We start from the raw sequence: 18,699 nt of genomic DNA, 5'->3' as shown, positions 1-18,699 counted from the left end.
TACACTTTCTTCTAAAGATAGTATATTATATAAGTGTTTCATCCATACTTAGTTTCTTCTGAAGATACTATATATAAGTGTCTTTGTACATCAATACTTACACTTTCTCCTAAAGGTAGTATATTATATGTATTTATGTCCAATACTTACACTTTCTCCTTAAGGTAGTATATTATGTAAGTATTTCAGTACATCAATACATACAATTTCTTCTAAAGATAGTATATGATATAAGTGGTTCTGTCCTTGTACTGTAGTACATCAATACATAAACTTTCTCCTTAAGGTGGTATATTATATAAGTATTTCAGTACATCAATACATACACTTTCTTATATATAAGTATTTCAGTACATAAGTACTTGCTCTTTTTTCTAAAGATAGTATAGTATATAAGTATTTCAGTACATTAATACTTAGTTTCTTCTAACGATACAATATATAAGTAAGTATTTATGTCATTGTACTGTAGAACATCAATACATAAACTTTCTTCTAAAGAATACCAGTATATAAGTATTTCAGTACTTGAATACTTACACTTTCTTCTAAAGATAGTATATTATATAACTGTTTCAGTACATCAATACTTAGTTTCTTCTAAGTATACTATATATACATGTCTCTGTCCTTGTACATCAATACTTACACGTTCTCCTAAAGGTAGTATATTATACTGTATATATTTCTGTCCAATACTTACACTTTCTCCTTAGATGTAAGTATTTCAGTACATCAATACATACACTTTCTTCTAAAGATAGTATATTATATAAGTGTTTCTGTCTTTGTACTGTAGTACATCAATACTTACAATTTATTCTAAAGATAGTACAACATGTGTTTCTGTCCTTGTAGTACATCATTATACTGTCTTTTAAAGTTGGTATATGTATATATAGATATCAATACTTACACTTTCTCCTAAATATAGTATATACAAATGTATTTACACTTTCTTCTAAAGATAGTATATTATATAAGCATTTCAGTACATCAGTACATACACTTTCTTCTAAAGATAGTATGTTATATAAGTGTTTGCGTCCTTGTACTGCAGTACATCAATACTTACACTTCCTAAGGTATATAAGGTAGTATATTATATAAGTATTTCTGTACATCAATACATACACTTTCTGATATATAAGTATTTCAGTACATAAGTACTTACACTTTTTTCTAAAGATAGTATATTATATAAGTATTTTAGTACATCAATACTTAGTTTCTTCTAAAGATACAACATATAAGTATTTATGTCGTTGTACTGTAGAACATCAATACACAAACTTTCTTCTAAAGATAGTATATTATGTGTTTCTGTCCTTGTACTGCAGTACATCAATACTTACACTTTCTCCTTAAGGTAGTATATTATATAAGTATTTCAGTACATCATATATTGTATTATTTATGCATCAGATATTTATTATTATTTATGTTTTTTAGTACAATAAATACTTACACTTTTTTCTAAAGATAGTATATTATATAATTATTTCAGTACATCAACACTTACATTCTTCTAAAGATACAATATATAAGTATTTATGTCGTTGTACTGTAGAACATCAATACATAAACTTTCTTCCAAAGTTTATATAAGTATTTCTCTCCTTGTAGTACATCATTACTTACTCTGTCTTCTTCAGTACATCAATACTTAGTTTCTTCTAAAGATAGTACATTATACAAGCATTTCTGTCCTAAACAATAGGGCATCAATACTTACATTTTCTCCTAAAGGTAGTGTTTTATAGAAAGTACTGGAATTAGTTATTGTGTATAAGATGTATTTACAGTATATTATTGTACTGCAGCACATCAATACTTACACTTTCTCCTAAAGGTAGTATAGTATATGTATTTATATCAATACTTACACTTTCTACTTAAGGTGGTAGATTATGTATTTCAGTACATCAATACATGTACTTTCTTGTAAAGATAGTATATAAGTGTTTCTGTCCTTGTACGTAAACACTTAGAAAATATACTATCTTTTTTCATGTACTGTAGTACATCAATACTTACACTTTATCATAAAGATAGTATATTATATGTGTTTCTTATATGTGTACTTAACTTTCTCCTTAAGGTAGTATATTATATAATTATTTCAGTACATCAATACATATATATCAATACTTACACTATTAAAGATATTATATTATATAAGTCTTTCTCTCCTTGTTTAAGTACATCATTACTTAAACTGTCTTCTAATGATAGTATATAAGTATTTCAGTATGTCAATACTTACATTTCTTCTAAAGATAGTAAATTATATAAATCTTTCTCTCTTTGTATTTGTAGTACATCATTACTTAAACTGACGTCTAATGATAGTATATAAGTGTTTATGTCCTTACTAACACTTTCTTCTAAATATAGTAATAAACTAGCTTTAGAATAAACACTTTATTCTAAAGATAGTTTGTTATATAAGTGTTTCTGTCCTTGTACTGAAATACTTATATGACTAGGAGAAAATGTATGTATTGATGTACTACAATACATACATTTTCTCCTAATCATATAAGTATTTCAGTACATCAATACATACACTTTTTTCTAAGTGTTTCTGTCCATCAATATGTACACTTTCTCCTAAAGGTAGTATATTATATAAGTGTTTCTGTTCTTGTACTGTAGTACATCAATACTTACAATTTATTCTAAAGATAGTATAACATGTGTTTCTGTCCTTGTAGTACATCATTATGCTGTCTTTTAAAGTTGTTATAAGTATATATTGATGTACATCAATACTTACACTTTCTCCTAAAGATAGTATATACATATGTATTTACACTTTCTTCCAAAGATAGTATATTATATAAGTATTTCAGTACATCAATACATACACTTTCTTCTAAAGATAGTTGTTATATAAGTGTTTGCGTCCTTGTACTGCAGTACATCAATACTTAATTTCTCCTAAAGGTAGTATATTAATTATATAAGTATTTCAGTACATCAATACTTAGTTTCTTCTACAATATATGAAGTATTTTGTACAATATATGAAGTATTTATGTCGTTGTACTGTAGAACATCAATACATAAACTTTCTTCTAAAGATTATATAAGTATTTCTCTCCTTGTATTGTATACATCATTACTTAAACTGTCTTCTAAGTATTTCAGTACTTGAATACTTACACTTTCTCCTAAAGGTAGTATATTACATGTATTTATGTCCAATACTTACACTTTCTCCTTAAGGTAGTATATTATATAAGTATTTCAGTACATCAATACATACACTTTCTTATATACAAGTATTTCAGTACATAAGTACTTACACTTTTTTCTAAAGATAGTACATCAGTACATTAATACTTAGTTTCCTCTAAAGATACAATATATAAGTATTTATGTCATTGTACTGTAGAACATCAATACATAAACTTTCTTCTAAAGAATACCAGTATATAAGTATTTCATTACTTTAACTGTCTTCTAAGTATTTCAGTACTTGAATACTTACACTTTCTTCTAAAGATAGTATATTATATAACTGTTTCAGTACATCAATACTTAGTTTCTTCTAAGTATACTATATATAAGTGTTTCTGTCCTTGTACATCAATACTTACACGTTCTCCTAAAGGTAGTATATTATACTGTATATATTTCTGTCCAATACTTACACTTTCTCCTTAGACGTAAGTATTTCAGTACATCAATACATACACTTTCTTCTAAAGATAGTATATTATATAAGTGTTTCTGTCCTTGTACTGCAGTACATCAATACTTACACTTTCTCCTTAAGGTAGTATATTATATAAGTATTTCAGTACATCAATACATACACTTTCTTATATATAAGTATTTCAGTACATAAGTACTTTTTTCTAAAGATAGTATAGTATATAAGTATTTCAGTACATTAATACTTAGTTTCTTCTAAAGATACAATACATAAGTATTTATGTCATTGTACTGTAGAACATCAATACATAATAAGTATTTCAGTATATCAATACATACAATTTTTTACTAAGTGTTTATGTCCATCAATATGTACACTTTCTCCTAAAGATAGTATATTATATAAGTGTTTCTGTACTTATACTGTAGTACATCAATACTTACAATTTATTATAAAGATAGTATAACATGTGTTTCTGTCCTTGTAGTACATCATTATACTGTCTTTTAAAGTTGGTATAAGTATATATTGATATCAATACTTACACTTTCTCCTAAAGATAGTATATACATATGTATTTACACTTTCTTCTAAAGATAGTATATTATGTAAGTATTTCAGTACATCAGTACATACACTTTCTTCTAAAGATAGTATGTTATATAAGTGTTTGCGTCCTTGTACTGCAGTACATCAATACTTACACTTTCTAAGGTATATAAGGTAGTATATTATATAAGTATTTCTGTACATCAATACATACACTTTCTGATATATAAGTATTTCAGTACATAAGTACTTACACTTTTTTCTAAAGAAAGTATATTATATAAGTATTTTAGTACATCAATACTTAGTTTCTTCTAAAGATACAATATATAAGTATTTATGTCGGTGTACTGTAGAACATCAATACACAAACTTTCTTCTAAAGATAGTATATTATGTGTTTCTGTCCTTGTACTGCAGTACATCAATACTTACACTTTCTCCTTAAGGTAGTATATTATATAAGTATTTCAGTACATCATATATTTTATTATTTATACATCATATATTTATTATTATTTATGTTTTTTAGTACAATAAATACTTACACTTTTTTCTAAAGATAGTATATTGTATAATTATTTCAGTATATCAACACTTACATTCTTCTAAAGATACAATATATAAGTATTTATGTCGTTGTACTGTAGAACATCAATACATAAACTTTCTTCCAAAGTTTATATAAGTATTTCTCTCCTTGTAGTACATCATTACTTACTCTGTCTTCTTCAGTACATCAATACTTAGTTTCTTCTAAAGATACTATATATAAGTGTTTCTGTCCATACTTATACTTTCTTCTAAAGATAGTACATTATACAAGCATTTCTGTCCTAAACAGTAGGGCATCAATACTTACATTTTCTCCTAAAGGTAGTGTTTTATAGAAAGTACTGGAATTAGTTATTGTGTATAAGATGTATTTACAGTATATTCTTGTACTGCAGTACATCAATACTTACACTTTCTCCTAAAGGTAGTATAGTATATGTATTTATATCAATACTTACACTTTCTACTTAAGGTAGTATAGTATATGTATTTATATCAATACTTACACTTTCTACTTAAGGTAGTATATTATGTAAGTATTTCAGTACATCAATACATGTACTTTCTTCTAAAGATAGTATATAAGTGTTTCTGTCCTTGTACGTAAACACTTAGAAAATATACTATCTTTTTCCATGTACTGTAGTACACCAATACTTACACTTTATCATAAAAATAGTATATTATATGTGTTTCTTATATGTGTACTTAACTTTCTCTCAATATTATATTATATAAGTCTTTCTCTCCTTGTTTAAGTACATCATTACTTAAACTGTCTTCTAATGATAGTATATAAGTATTTCAGTACATCAATACTTAATTTCTCCTAAAGGTAGTATAATAATTATATAAGTATTTCAGTACATCAATACATACTCTTTCTTATATGTAAGTATTTCAGTACGTAAGTGCTTACACTTTTTTCTAAATATAGTATATTATATAAGTATTTCAGTACATAAATACTTAGTTTCTTCTACAATATATAAAGTATTTTGTACAATATATAAAGTATTTATGTCGTTGTACTGTAGAACATCAATACATAAACTTTCTTCTAAAGATTATATAAGTATTTCTCTCCTTGTACTGTAGTACATAATTACTTAAACTGACTTCTAAGTATTTCAGTACATGAATACTTACACTTCCTTCTAAATATAGTATATTATATAACTGTTTCAGTACATACATACTTAGTTTCTTCTGAAGATACTATATATAAGCGTCCTTCCACTTTCTCCTTAAGGTAGTGTATTATATGTATTTCTGTCCAATACTTACACTTTCTCCTTAAGGTAGAAAATATACTATCTTTTTCCATGTACTGTAGTACATCAAGACTTATACTTTCTTCTAAAGATAGTATATTATATAACGGTTTCTGTCCTTGTACTGTAGGACATCAATACTTATACTTTCTCCTGAAGATAGTATAGAATGTGTGTTTCTGTCCTTGTACTGCAGTACATCAATACTTACACTTTCTCCTTAAGGTAGTATATTATATAAGTATTTCAGTACATCAATACATACACTTTCTTATATATAAGTATTTCAGTACATAAGTACTTACACTTTTTTCTAAAGATAGTATAGTATATAAGTATTTCAGTACATTAATACTAATTAATACTTAGTTTCTTCTAAAGACACAATATATAAGTATTTATGTCATTGTACTGTAGAACATCAATAATAATTCTAAAGATTATATAAGTATTTCATTACTTAAACTGTGTTCTAAGTATTTCAGTACATGAATACTTACACTTTCTTCTAAAGATAGTATATTATATAAGTGGTTCTTAGAAAGTATACTATCTTTTTCCATGTACTGTAGTACATACAAGACTTATACTTTCTTCTAAAGATAGTATAATATATAAGTGTTTTTGTCCTTGTACTGTAGTACATCAATAAATACGCTTTCTCCTAAAGATAGTATATTATGTGTGTCTGTCCTGAGAAAGTGTAAGTATTGATGTACTACAGTACATCAATACTTACACTTTCTCCTAAAGGTATTATCGAATATGTGTTTCTGTCCTTGTACTGCAGTACACTTTCTCCTTAAGGTAGTTTATTATATAGGTATTTCAGTACATCAATACATACACTTTGTTATATATAAGTATTTCAGTACATAAGTACTTTTTAAGTTTTTCTAAAGATAGTATATTATATGAATATTTCAGTATTTCTTCTAAAGATACACTATATGAAGTATTTATGTCCTTGTACTGTTGAACATCAATACACAAACTTTCTTCTAAAGATATAAGTATTTCATTACTTAAACTGTCTTCTAAGTATTTCAGTACATGAATACTTACACTTTCTTCTAAAGATAGTATATTACATAAGTGTTTCAGTACATCAATACATAGTTTCTTCTAAATATACTATATATAAGTGTTTCTGTCCTTGTACGTACACTTTCTCCTAAAGGTAGTATATTATATGTCCAATACTTATTCTTACACTTCTACTGAAAGTATATTATGTGTTTCTGTCCTGAGAAAGTGTAAGGTTATCAATACATACACTTTCCCCTATAGGTAGTATAGCATGTGTTTTTGTCCTTGTACTGCAGTACTTTAATACTTACACTTTCTCCTTAAGGTAGGTTTATTATATAAGTATTTCAGTACATCAATACATACACGTTCTTCTAAAGTACACATATTATGTATATATTCGTATATATGTTAGATTTTTTTTATCGCTATATTAGTCTATTTATACCTGCATTGTCCTTTCCATCCTTACACTTTCCATCACTGTAACTGAGCTACTGTGTTGAACAATTTCCCTTGTGGATCATTAAAGTTTGTCTAAGTCTAATTATATTATATAAGTCTTTCTCTCCTTGTATTGTAGTACATCAATACTTACAATTTCTTCTAAAGATAGTATAACATGTGTTTCTGTCCTTGTACATCAATACTTACACTTTCTCCTAAAGGTAATATACTATATAAGTATTGCAGTACATCAATACATACACTTTCTTCTAAAGATAGTGTATTTTATAAGTGTTTTTGTCCTTGTCCACCAATACTAACACGTTCTTCTAAATATAGTAATAAACTATATTTAGAATAAACACTTTATTCTAAAGATAGTTTATTATATAAGTGTTTCTGTCCTTGTACTGTAAGTACATCAATACATACACTTTTTTCTAAGTGTTTATGTCCATCAATACATACACTTTCTCCTAAAGGTAGTATATTATATAAGTGTTTCTGTCCTTGTACTGTAGTACATCAATACTTACATTTTATTCTAAAGATAGTATAACATGTGTTTCTGTCCTTGTAGTACATCATTATGCTGTCTTTTAAAGTTGGTATAAGTATATATTGATCTACATCAATACTTACACTTTCTCCTAAAGATAGTATATACATATGTATTTACACTTTCTCCTAAAGATAGTATGTTATATAAGTGTTTGCGTCCTTGTACTGTACATCAATACTTAATTTCTCCTTAAGGTAGTTTATTATATAAGTATTTCAGTACATCAATACACACACTTTGTTATATATACGTATTACAGTACATCAATACTTAGTTTCTTCTAAAGATACAATATATAAGTATTTATGTCATTGTACATCAATACTTACACTTTCTCCTAAAGGTAGTTTATTATGTAAGTATTTCAGTACATCAATACATACACTTTCTTCTAAAGATAGTATATTATATAAGTGTTTCTGTTCTTGTACGTAAACACTTTGAAAATATACTATCTTTTTCCATGTACATATGTACATACATATGTCGTGTTCGCCTTCTGTCATCCACTGTTCCCACGCAGTTAGCAGTCTAGCTTCGAATGCCCTGTTGACACCAATATTTAGCGGCTGGAGTTCTTTTGTCAATCCACCCGGAATGACGGCGAGTATTGAATTAAGCGTGTAAGCGTGTCTCTTAATGTGATGTCATGAGCTAGGGAATATAACAACTACACTACCCAGCATGCAACGGGAGTGACGAGCATGCGCGGTATGTCGCCATGCCGGCAGTTAGAATGTGGTTATGAGCACGCTGTGAGTAAACGTTGAGAACTCAGCCAACACGCCTCGTCTGCATTATTTACAATTAGACTGGCAACACACTTAATAGGAGCCATTTTGGGGTCTTTACATAAACACACAAATGGAAATGAAACATCACATATCCCAGCATGCACCGCGCGCTTCTTCTTTTTCTACGGGGGAAAAAGATGGCGGCTGTTTACCGTAGTTGCGACACCTAAACTTTATGAAAATTAATATTAATATTAATTCATAAATAAGGCGCACTGGATTATAAGGCGCACTGTCAACTTTTGAGAAAATTTGTGGTTTTTAGGTGCGCCTTATAGTGCGGAAAATACGGTAGGTATGTTAATACATACATACATATGTATGTACATATGTAGAAATGTATGTACATACATATGTATATATATACATATGTACACATACATATGTATGTACATATGTATGTCTACATACATACATGTATGTATGTACATATGTATTTACATACATATGTACATACATATGCATGTTCATACACATACATATGTATGTATGTATGTATGTACATACATACATGTATGTATGTACATATGTATTTACATACATATGTACATACATATGCATGTTCATACACATACATACATATACATACATATGTATATACATACATATGTATGTATACATACATATGTATGTACATACATATACATGTACAAATGTATGTACATACATACATGTGCATACATACATATACTTAGACTTAGACAAACTTTAATGATCCACAAGGGAAATTGTTCAACACAGTAGCTCAGTTACAATGATGGAAAGGACAATGCAGGTATAAATAGACTAATACAGCTATAAAAAAATCTACTTTCTTATATATAAGTATTTCAGTACATAAGTACTTAGTTTCTTCTAAAGATACAATATATAAGTATTTATGTCCTTGTACTGTAGAACATCAATACATAAGCTTTCTTTTTAAGATTATATAAGTATTTCTCTCCTTGTATTGTAGTACATCATTACTTAAACTGTCTACTAAGTATTTATTTACATGAATACTTACACTTTCTTCTAAAGATAGTATATTATATAAGTGTTTCAGTACATCAATACTTAGTTTGTTCTAAAGATACTATGTATAAGTATTTCTGTCCTTGTACATCAATACTTACACTTTCTCCTAAAGGTAGTATATTATACTGTATTTCTGTCAAATACTTCCACTTTCTCCTTAAGGTAGTATATTACATAAGTATTTCAGTACATCAATAAATACACTTTTTTCTAAAGATAGTATATGATTTAAGTGGTTCTGTCCTTGTACATAAACACTTGTGTACAAGTGAAGTCAATACTTACACTTTCTCCTAAAGATAGTATATTATGTGTTTCTGTCCTGAGAAAGTATAAGTATTGATGTACTGTAGTACATCAATATTTACATTTTCTCCTAAAGGTAGTATAGTATATGTGTTTCTGTCCTTGTACTGCAGTACATCAATACTTACACTTTTTTCTAAATATAGTAATAAACTATCTTTAGAATAAACACTTTATTCTAAAGATAGTTTATTACCTCTCCAAGGTTTCTCATAGTCATTCACATTGACGTGCCACTGGGGTGAGTTTTCCTTGCCCGTATGTGGGCTCTGTACCGAGGATGTCGTTGTGGCTTGTACAGCCCTTTGAGACACTTGTGATTTAGGGCTATATAAATAAACATTGATTGATTGATTGATTGATTATATACTGTAAGTGTTTATGTCCTTGTACTGTAGTACATTAATACATACATTTTCTCCTAAAGGTAGTGTATTATATTAGTATTTTCAGTACATACTTATATAATATAAGTATGTATTTACATACATATGTATGTACTGTATATAATGTACAGTATTATATACTATATTTTTTTCTAAAGACAGTATATAAGTGTTTCTGCCAATCAATATGTACACTTTCTCCTAAAGGTAGTATATTATATAAGTGTTTCTGTCCTTGTACTTGTAGTACATCAATACTTATACTTTCTTCTAAAGATAGTACATTATACAAGTATTTCTGTCCTAAACAGTAGGGCATCAATACTTACATTTTCTCCTAAAGGTAGTGTTATATAGAAAGTACTGGAATTAGTTATTGTGTATATGATGTATTTACAGTATATTTTTAAACTCCACCATGTCATACATGTATAAGTTGGTCTCTTGTCATTCAAAGGGCTTCCAAGGAAAAGGTGGACCCAAAGGAGGCATTGTGAGTATCACTTTTGTATGTGAATGATTGGAGCCTTCAATATTTCATGAAACACTAACAAATACTCTGTTTTCTGCTTGAAGGGAGACCCTGGTGTGGAGGGGCTGGCTGGTGAGAAAGGTGAAAAGGTAAGAACAGTCATTTCGGACTTTCTGAAGTTGACCTATTGATATTTAAATGTTGAAAGCAAAGACAAATAATATATTATTTGACTGAGACCCAGGACTTTTAACAATTCTCAAGGATAGACCTTAAGGTTTTAAAAACAATATATATCAAAATGGCCCCTGCATTTGTTAACTTTTCAGTGTACGGACCTTTGTGGTAAAGTTTTGGACATCCCTGGTTTAGTTTTAACGAATAGCTGAGCAGAAAGGCATCTTATAGTACTATATAGATTATAGATTAATGTTTTTTAGTTTTTTAAAGTGAGTCTTTGTGTTTCAGTATTGTTTGCCCCGCCACAAGTAGGAACCCTCATTCTTGTATGTAATGAAAAGCATGTCTTTGTACAAACTATTGTTGGACAATCTTTAAACGCTGCATTCAAACTTTTTTATAGTTGAACTCTAAATGTAGAAACACAAAAGTTTATTGGTGCTGTGCTTACTAAACGGAGGAAAACAAACTTAAATAATTAAAATCAGTAACTCATGATTGTGATTGTGACAGGGTATGTCTGGAGAACCTGGCCCTAAAGGACAGGTGAGTTGTGTATGATCATGTGTTAAGTAAATATACACTTCATGCACTTGTATTCAGCCTATATTTGTGTGTTGGCAGCACGGAGTGAGGGGAGACCTTGGACATAACGGTCCAACTGGGGACTCTGGGAAGCCAGGTGATCTAGGACCCCCTGGACTGCCTGGTCCTCGGGGGTTGAACGGCATGAGAGGAGTGCCTGGCATGCCGGGTATTGAGGGTCCACCGGTGAGTCCACTTCCTGTCTGGGAAATGTAACGGTTGTCACTTTTACACAATGTTGTTCTTCTCTTCAGGGACGTGATACATCTGACCAGCATATCATTGATGTGGTGCTAAGAATGTTGCAAGGTGAGCTTTCACACTCAAATTTCCCCCCCAAAAATAATCAATTGCTTGTAAACATCAACTTTATTTAAAGTATCAGTTCTATCTGTCAAAAGTATAAAAGACAGTTAACCAAAATCAAATCAAAGCCATACATGTTTGAAGATGTGACATACATGAAACTGCCACCTAGTAGGAAGTACTGGAATTAGAGTTATTGTGTTTAAGTATACAGTATATTTTTTATCTCCACATTATACAGTTTCTAAGTTGATCTCTTTGTTATGACAGAGAGGCTGGCAGCAGTGGCAGTGAGCGCTAAAAGGGCTGTGCTTGGTGGCGCTGGTGTCATGGGACCACCCGGACCTCCTGGACCTCCGGGATCAACGGGTTCACAAGGACCACATGGTTTGCCTGGTTCTCGAGGAATTCCTGGCATGATAGGAGCTCACGGACAGATCGGAAACACAGGTCTTAAAGGTAGGAACATGTTAAGTGTCATCTACAGTAATGTGTGTTGTATTATTCTCTGTCTACTTCCTGTACCCCATCTACTTCCTGTTCTCCATCTACTTCCTTGTTCTCCATCTACTTCCTGTTCTCATCTACTTCCTCTTGTCCATCTACTTCCTATTCTCCGTCTACTTCCTTTACTCCATCTACTTCCTATCTATGAACATACTGTCACACGTCACATACTGTCACGTCACATGTCACATACTGTCACATCATACGTCACATACTGTCACGTCACATGTCACATACCATGTCACATACTGTCACGTCACAAACTGTCACATCACACACTGTCACATCACATACTGTAACATCACACGTCACATACTGTCACGTCACATACTGTCACGTCACATGTCACATTCTGTCACGTCACATACTGTCACGTCATATGTCACATACTGTCACATCACACGTCACATACTGTCACGTCACACGTCACATACTGTCACGTCACAAACTGTCACATCACACACTGTCACATCACATACTGTAACATCACACGTCACATACTGTCACGTCACATGTCACATTCTGTCACGTAACACTGTCACGTCACATACTGTCACGTCACATACTGTCACGTCACACACTGTCACGTCACATACTGTCACGTCACATGTCACATTCTGTCACGTCACACACTGTCACGTCACATCACATACTGTCACGTCACATGTCACATTCTGTCACGTCACATACTTTCACATCACATACTGTCACGTCACATGTCACATACTGTCACGTCACATACTGTCACGTCACACATCACATACTGTCACGTCACATACTGTCACGTCATATACTGTCACGTCACACACTGTCACGTCACATGTCACATACTGTCACGTCACATACTGTCACGTCACACATCACATACTGTCACGTCACATACTGTCATGTAGTATATTATACTGTATTTCTGTCAAATACTTCCACTTTCTCACGTCACACGTCACATACTGTCACGTCACATACTGTCACGTCACATGTCACATACTGTCACGTCACATACTGTCACATCACACGTCACATACTGTCACGTCACATACTGTCACGTCACATACTGTCACGTCACATACTGTCACATCACATACTGTCACGTCACATGTCACATACTGTCACGTCACACATCACATACTGTCACGTCACATACTGTCATGTAGTATATTATACTGTATTTCTGTCAAATACTTCCACTTTCTCACGTCACACGTCACATACTGTCACGTCACATACTGTCACGTCACATACTGTCACGTCACATGTCACGTCACATGTCACATACTGTCACGTCACATACTGTCACATCACACGTCACATACTGTCACGTCACTTATCACATACTGTCACGTCACTTATCACATACTGTCACGTCACATACTGTCACCTCACACGTCACATACTGTCACGTCACATGCTGTCACGTCACATGTCACATACTGTCACGTCACACACTGTCACGTCACATCACACGTCACATGCTGTCACGTCACATACTGTCACGTCACATGTCACATACTGTCACGTCACACACTGTCACGTCACATGTCACATACTGTCACGTCACATACTGTCACGTCACTTATCACATACTGTCACGTCACATACTGTCACGTCACATACTGTCACGTCACACGTAACATCCTGTCACGTCACATGCTGTCACGTCACATGTCACATACTGTCACGTCACACTGTCACGTCACTTATCACATACTGTCACGTCACATACTGTCACGTCACACACTGTCACGTCACATGTCACATACTGTCACGTCACACGTAACATACTGTCACGTCACATGATGTCACGTCACATACTGTCAAGTCACATACTGTCACATACTGTCACATCACACGTCACATACTGTCACGTCACTTATCACATACTGTCACGTCACTTTTCACATACTGTCACGTCACATGTCACATACTGTCACGTCACCTACTGTCACGTCACACACTGTCACGTCACATGCTGTCACGTCACATGCTGTCACGTCACATACTGTCACGTCACTTATCACATACTGTCACGTCACATGTCACATACTGTCACGTCACACGTCACATGCTGTCACGTCACATGTCACATACTGTCACGTCACACACTGTCACGTCACATCACACGTCACATGCTGTCACGTCACATACTGTCACGTCACATGTCACATACTGTCACGTCACACACTGTCACGTCACATACTGTCACGTCACGTACTGCCACGTCACATACTGTCACATACTGTCACGTCACATACTGTCACGTCACATACTGTCACGTCACACACTGTCACGTCACATACTGTCACGTCACACGTCACATGCTGTCATGTCACACGTAACATACTGTCACGTCACATGCTGTCACGTCACACGTCACATACTGTCACGTCACATGCTGTCACGTCACTTATCACATACTGTCACGTCACATACTGTCACATCACACGTCACATACTGTCACGTCACATGTCACATACTGGCACGTTAAACACTGTCACGTCACATGTCACATACTGTCACGTCACATACTGTCACATCACACGTCACATACTGTCACGTCACACGTAACATCCTGTCACGTCACATGCTGTCACGTCACATGTCACATACTGTCACGTCACACACTGTCACGTCACATACTGTCACGTCACTTATCACATACTGTCACGTCACATACTGTCACGTCACATACTGTCAAGTCACATACTGTCACATACTGTCACGTCACATACTGTCACGTCACACACTGTCACGTCACATACTGTCATGTAGTATATTATACTGTATTTCTGTCAAATACTTCCACTTTCTCACGTCACATGTCACATACTGTCACGTCACATGTCACATACTGTCACGTCACATACTGTCACGTCACTTATCACATACTGTCACGTCACATACTGTCACATCACACGTCACATACTGTCACGTCACTTATCACATACTGTCACGTCACTTTTCACATACTGTCACATCACACGTCACATGCTGTCACGTCACATGTCACATACTGTCACGTCACACACTGTCACGTCACATACTGTCACATCACATACTGTCACGTCACTTATCACATACTGTCACGTCACTTATCACATACTGTCACGTCACATGTCACATACTGTCACGTCACATACTGTCACGTCACATACTGTCACGTCACATACTGTCACGTCACACACTGTCACGTCACATGCTGTCACGTCACTTATCACATACTGTCACGTCACATACTGTCACGTCACATGTCACATACTGTCACGTCACATACTGTCACGTCACATACTGTCACGTCACTTATCACATACTGTCACGTCACATACTGTCACGTCACATACTGTCACGTCACATACTGTCACGTCACACGTAACATCCTGTCACGTCACATGCTGTCACGTCACATGTCACATACTGTCACGTCACACTGTCACGTCACATACTGTCACGTCACTTATCACATACTGTCACGTCACATACTGTCACGTCACACACTGTCACGTCACATGTCACATACTGTCACGTCACACGTCACACGTAACATACTGTCACGTCACATGATGTCACGTCACATACTGTCAAGTCACATACTGTCACATACTGTCACGTCACACGTCACATACTGTCACGTCACACACTGTCACGTCACATACTGTCATGTAGTATATTATACTGTATTTCTGTCAAATACTTCCACTTTCTCACGTCACATGTCACATACTGTCAATATCACATGTCACATACTGTCACGTCACATACTGTCACGTCACTTATCACATACTGTCACGTCACTTATCACATACTGTCACGTCACATACTGTCACATCACACGTCACATACTGTCACGTCACTTATCACATACTGTCACGTCACTTTTCACATACTGTCACGTCACATGTCACATACTGTCACGTCACACACTGTCACGTCACATGCTGTCACGTCACATGCTGTCACGTCACATACTGTCACGTCACTTATCACATACTGTCACGTCACATGTCACATACTGTCACGTCACACACTGTCACGTCACATACTGTCACGTCACATACTGCCACGTCACATACTGTCACATACTGTCACGTCACATACTGTCACGTCACATACTGTCACGTCACATACTGTCACGTCACATACTGTCACGTCACACGTCACATGCTGTCATGTCACACGTAACATACTGTCACGTCACATGCTGTCACGTCACACGTCACATACTGTCACGTCACATGCTGTCACGTCACTTATCACATACTGTCACGTCACATGCTGTCACGTCACACGTCACATACTGTCACGTCACATGCTGTCACGTCACTTATCACATACTGTCACGTCACACACTGTCACGTCACATACTGTCACGTCACATACTGTCACATCACACGTCACATACTGTCACGTCACTTATCACATACTGTCACGTCACACGTCACATACTGTCACGTCACACGTAACATCCTGTCACGTCACATGCTGTCACGTCACATGTCACATACTGTCACGTCACATACTGTCACGTCACTTATCACATACTGTCACGTCACATACTGTCACGTCACACACTGTCACGTCACATGTCACATACTGTCACGTCACACGTCACATGCTGTCACGTCACACGTAACATACTGTCACGTCACATGCTGTCACGTCACATACTGTCACGTCACATGTCACATACTGTCACGTCACACACTGTCACGTCACATACTGTCACGTCACATACTGCCACGTCACATACTGTCACATACTGTCACGTCACATACTGTCACGTCACACGTCACATGCTGTCATGTCACACGTAACATACTGTCACGTCACATGCTGTCACGTCACACGTCACATACTGTCACGTCACATGCTGTCACGTCACTTATCACATACTGTCACGTCACATACTGTCACGTCACACGTCACATACTGTCACGTCACATGTCACATACTGTCACGTCACACACTGTCACGTCACATACTGTCACGTCACATCACACGTCACATACTGTCACGTCACTTATCACATACTGTCACGTCACACGTCACATACTGTCACGTCACACGTAACATCCTGTCACGTCACATGCTGTCACGTCACATGTCACATACTGTCACGTCACATACTGTCACGTCACTTATCACATACTGTCACGTCACATACTGTCACGTCACACACTGTCACGTCACATACTGTCATGTAGTATATTATACTGTATTTCTGTCAAATACTTCCACTTTCTCACGTCACATGTCACATACTGTCACGTCACGTCACATACTGTCACGTCACTTATCACATACTGTCACGTCACATACTGTCACATCACACGTCACATACTGTCACGTCACTTATCACATACTGTCACGTCACTTTTCACATACTGTCACATCACACGTCACATGCTGTCACGTCACATGTCACATACTGTCACGTCACACACTGTCACGTCACATACTGTCACATCACACGTCACATGCTGTCACGTCACATACTGTCACGTCACATGTCACATACTGTCACGTCACACACTGTCACGTCACATACTGTCACGTCACATACTGCCACGTCACATACTGTCACATACTGTCACGTCACATACTGTCACGTCACATGCTGTCACGTCACACATCACATACTGTCACGTCACATGCTGTCACGTCACTTATCACATACTGTCACGTCACATACTGTCACGTCACATACTGTCACGTCACATGTCACATACTGTCACGTCACACACTGTCACGTCACATGTCACATACTGTCACGTCACATACTGTCACATCACACGTCACATACTGTCACGTCACATACTGTCACGTCACTTATCACATACTGTCATGTCACACGTCACATACTGTCACGTCACACGTAACATCCTGTCACGTCACATACTGTCACGTCACTTATCACATACTGTCACGTCACATACTGTCACGTCACACACTGTCACGTCACATGTCACATACTGTCACGTCACACGTCACATGCTGTCACGTCACACGTAACATACTGTCACGTCACATGCTGTCACGTCACATACTGTCAAGTCACATACTGTCACG

At 34.6% G+C, this 18,699-nt stretch overlaps 1 protein-coding gene across 1 annotated transcript in view; it reads left to right on the top strand.

The window, feature by feature from the left end:
* col9a2 (procollagen, type IX, alpha 2) overlaps positions 1–18,699 on the top strand; it is an 86,438-nt gene that overhangs the window by 59,758 nt on the left and 7,981 nt on the right. Inside the window, 6 exon segments of the mRNA XM_062030124.1 lie at positions 11,044–11,079; positions 11,163–11,207; positions 11,752–11,784; positions 11,863–12,009; positions 12,078–12,132; positions 12,400–12,588. Of these exon segments, the coding sequence (XP_061886108.1) occupies positions 11,044–11,079; positions 11,163–11,207; positions 11,752–11,784; positions 11,863–12,009; positions 12,078–12,132; positions 12,400–12,588 (505 nt within the window).

Source organism: Entelurus aequoreus, linkage group LG20, assembly GCF_033978785.1.
Source record: "Entelurus aequoreus isolate RoL-2023_Sb linkage group LG20, RoL_Eaeq_v1.1, whole genome shotgun sequence".
NCBI classification, from domain to species: Eukaryota; Metazoa; Chordata; class Actinopteri; order Syngnathiformes; family Syngnathidae; genus Entelurus; species Entelurus aequoreus.
Note: the sequence above shows the minus strand (reverse complement) of the source record. Positions and strands in the feature narration are given on the sequence as shown.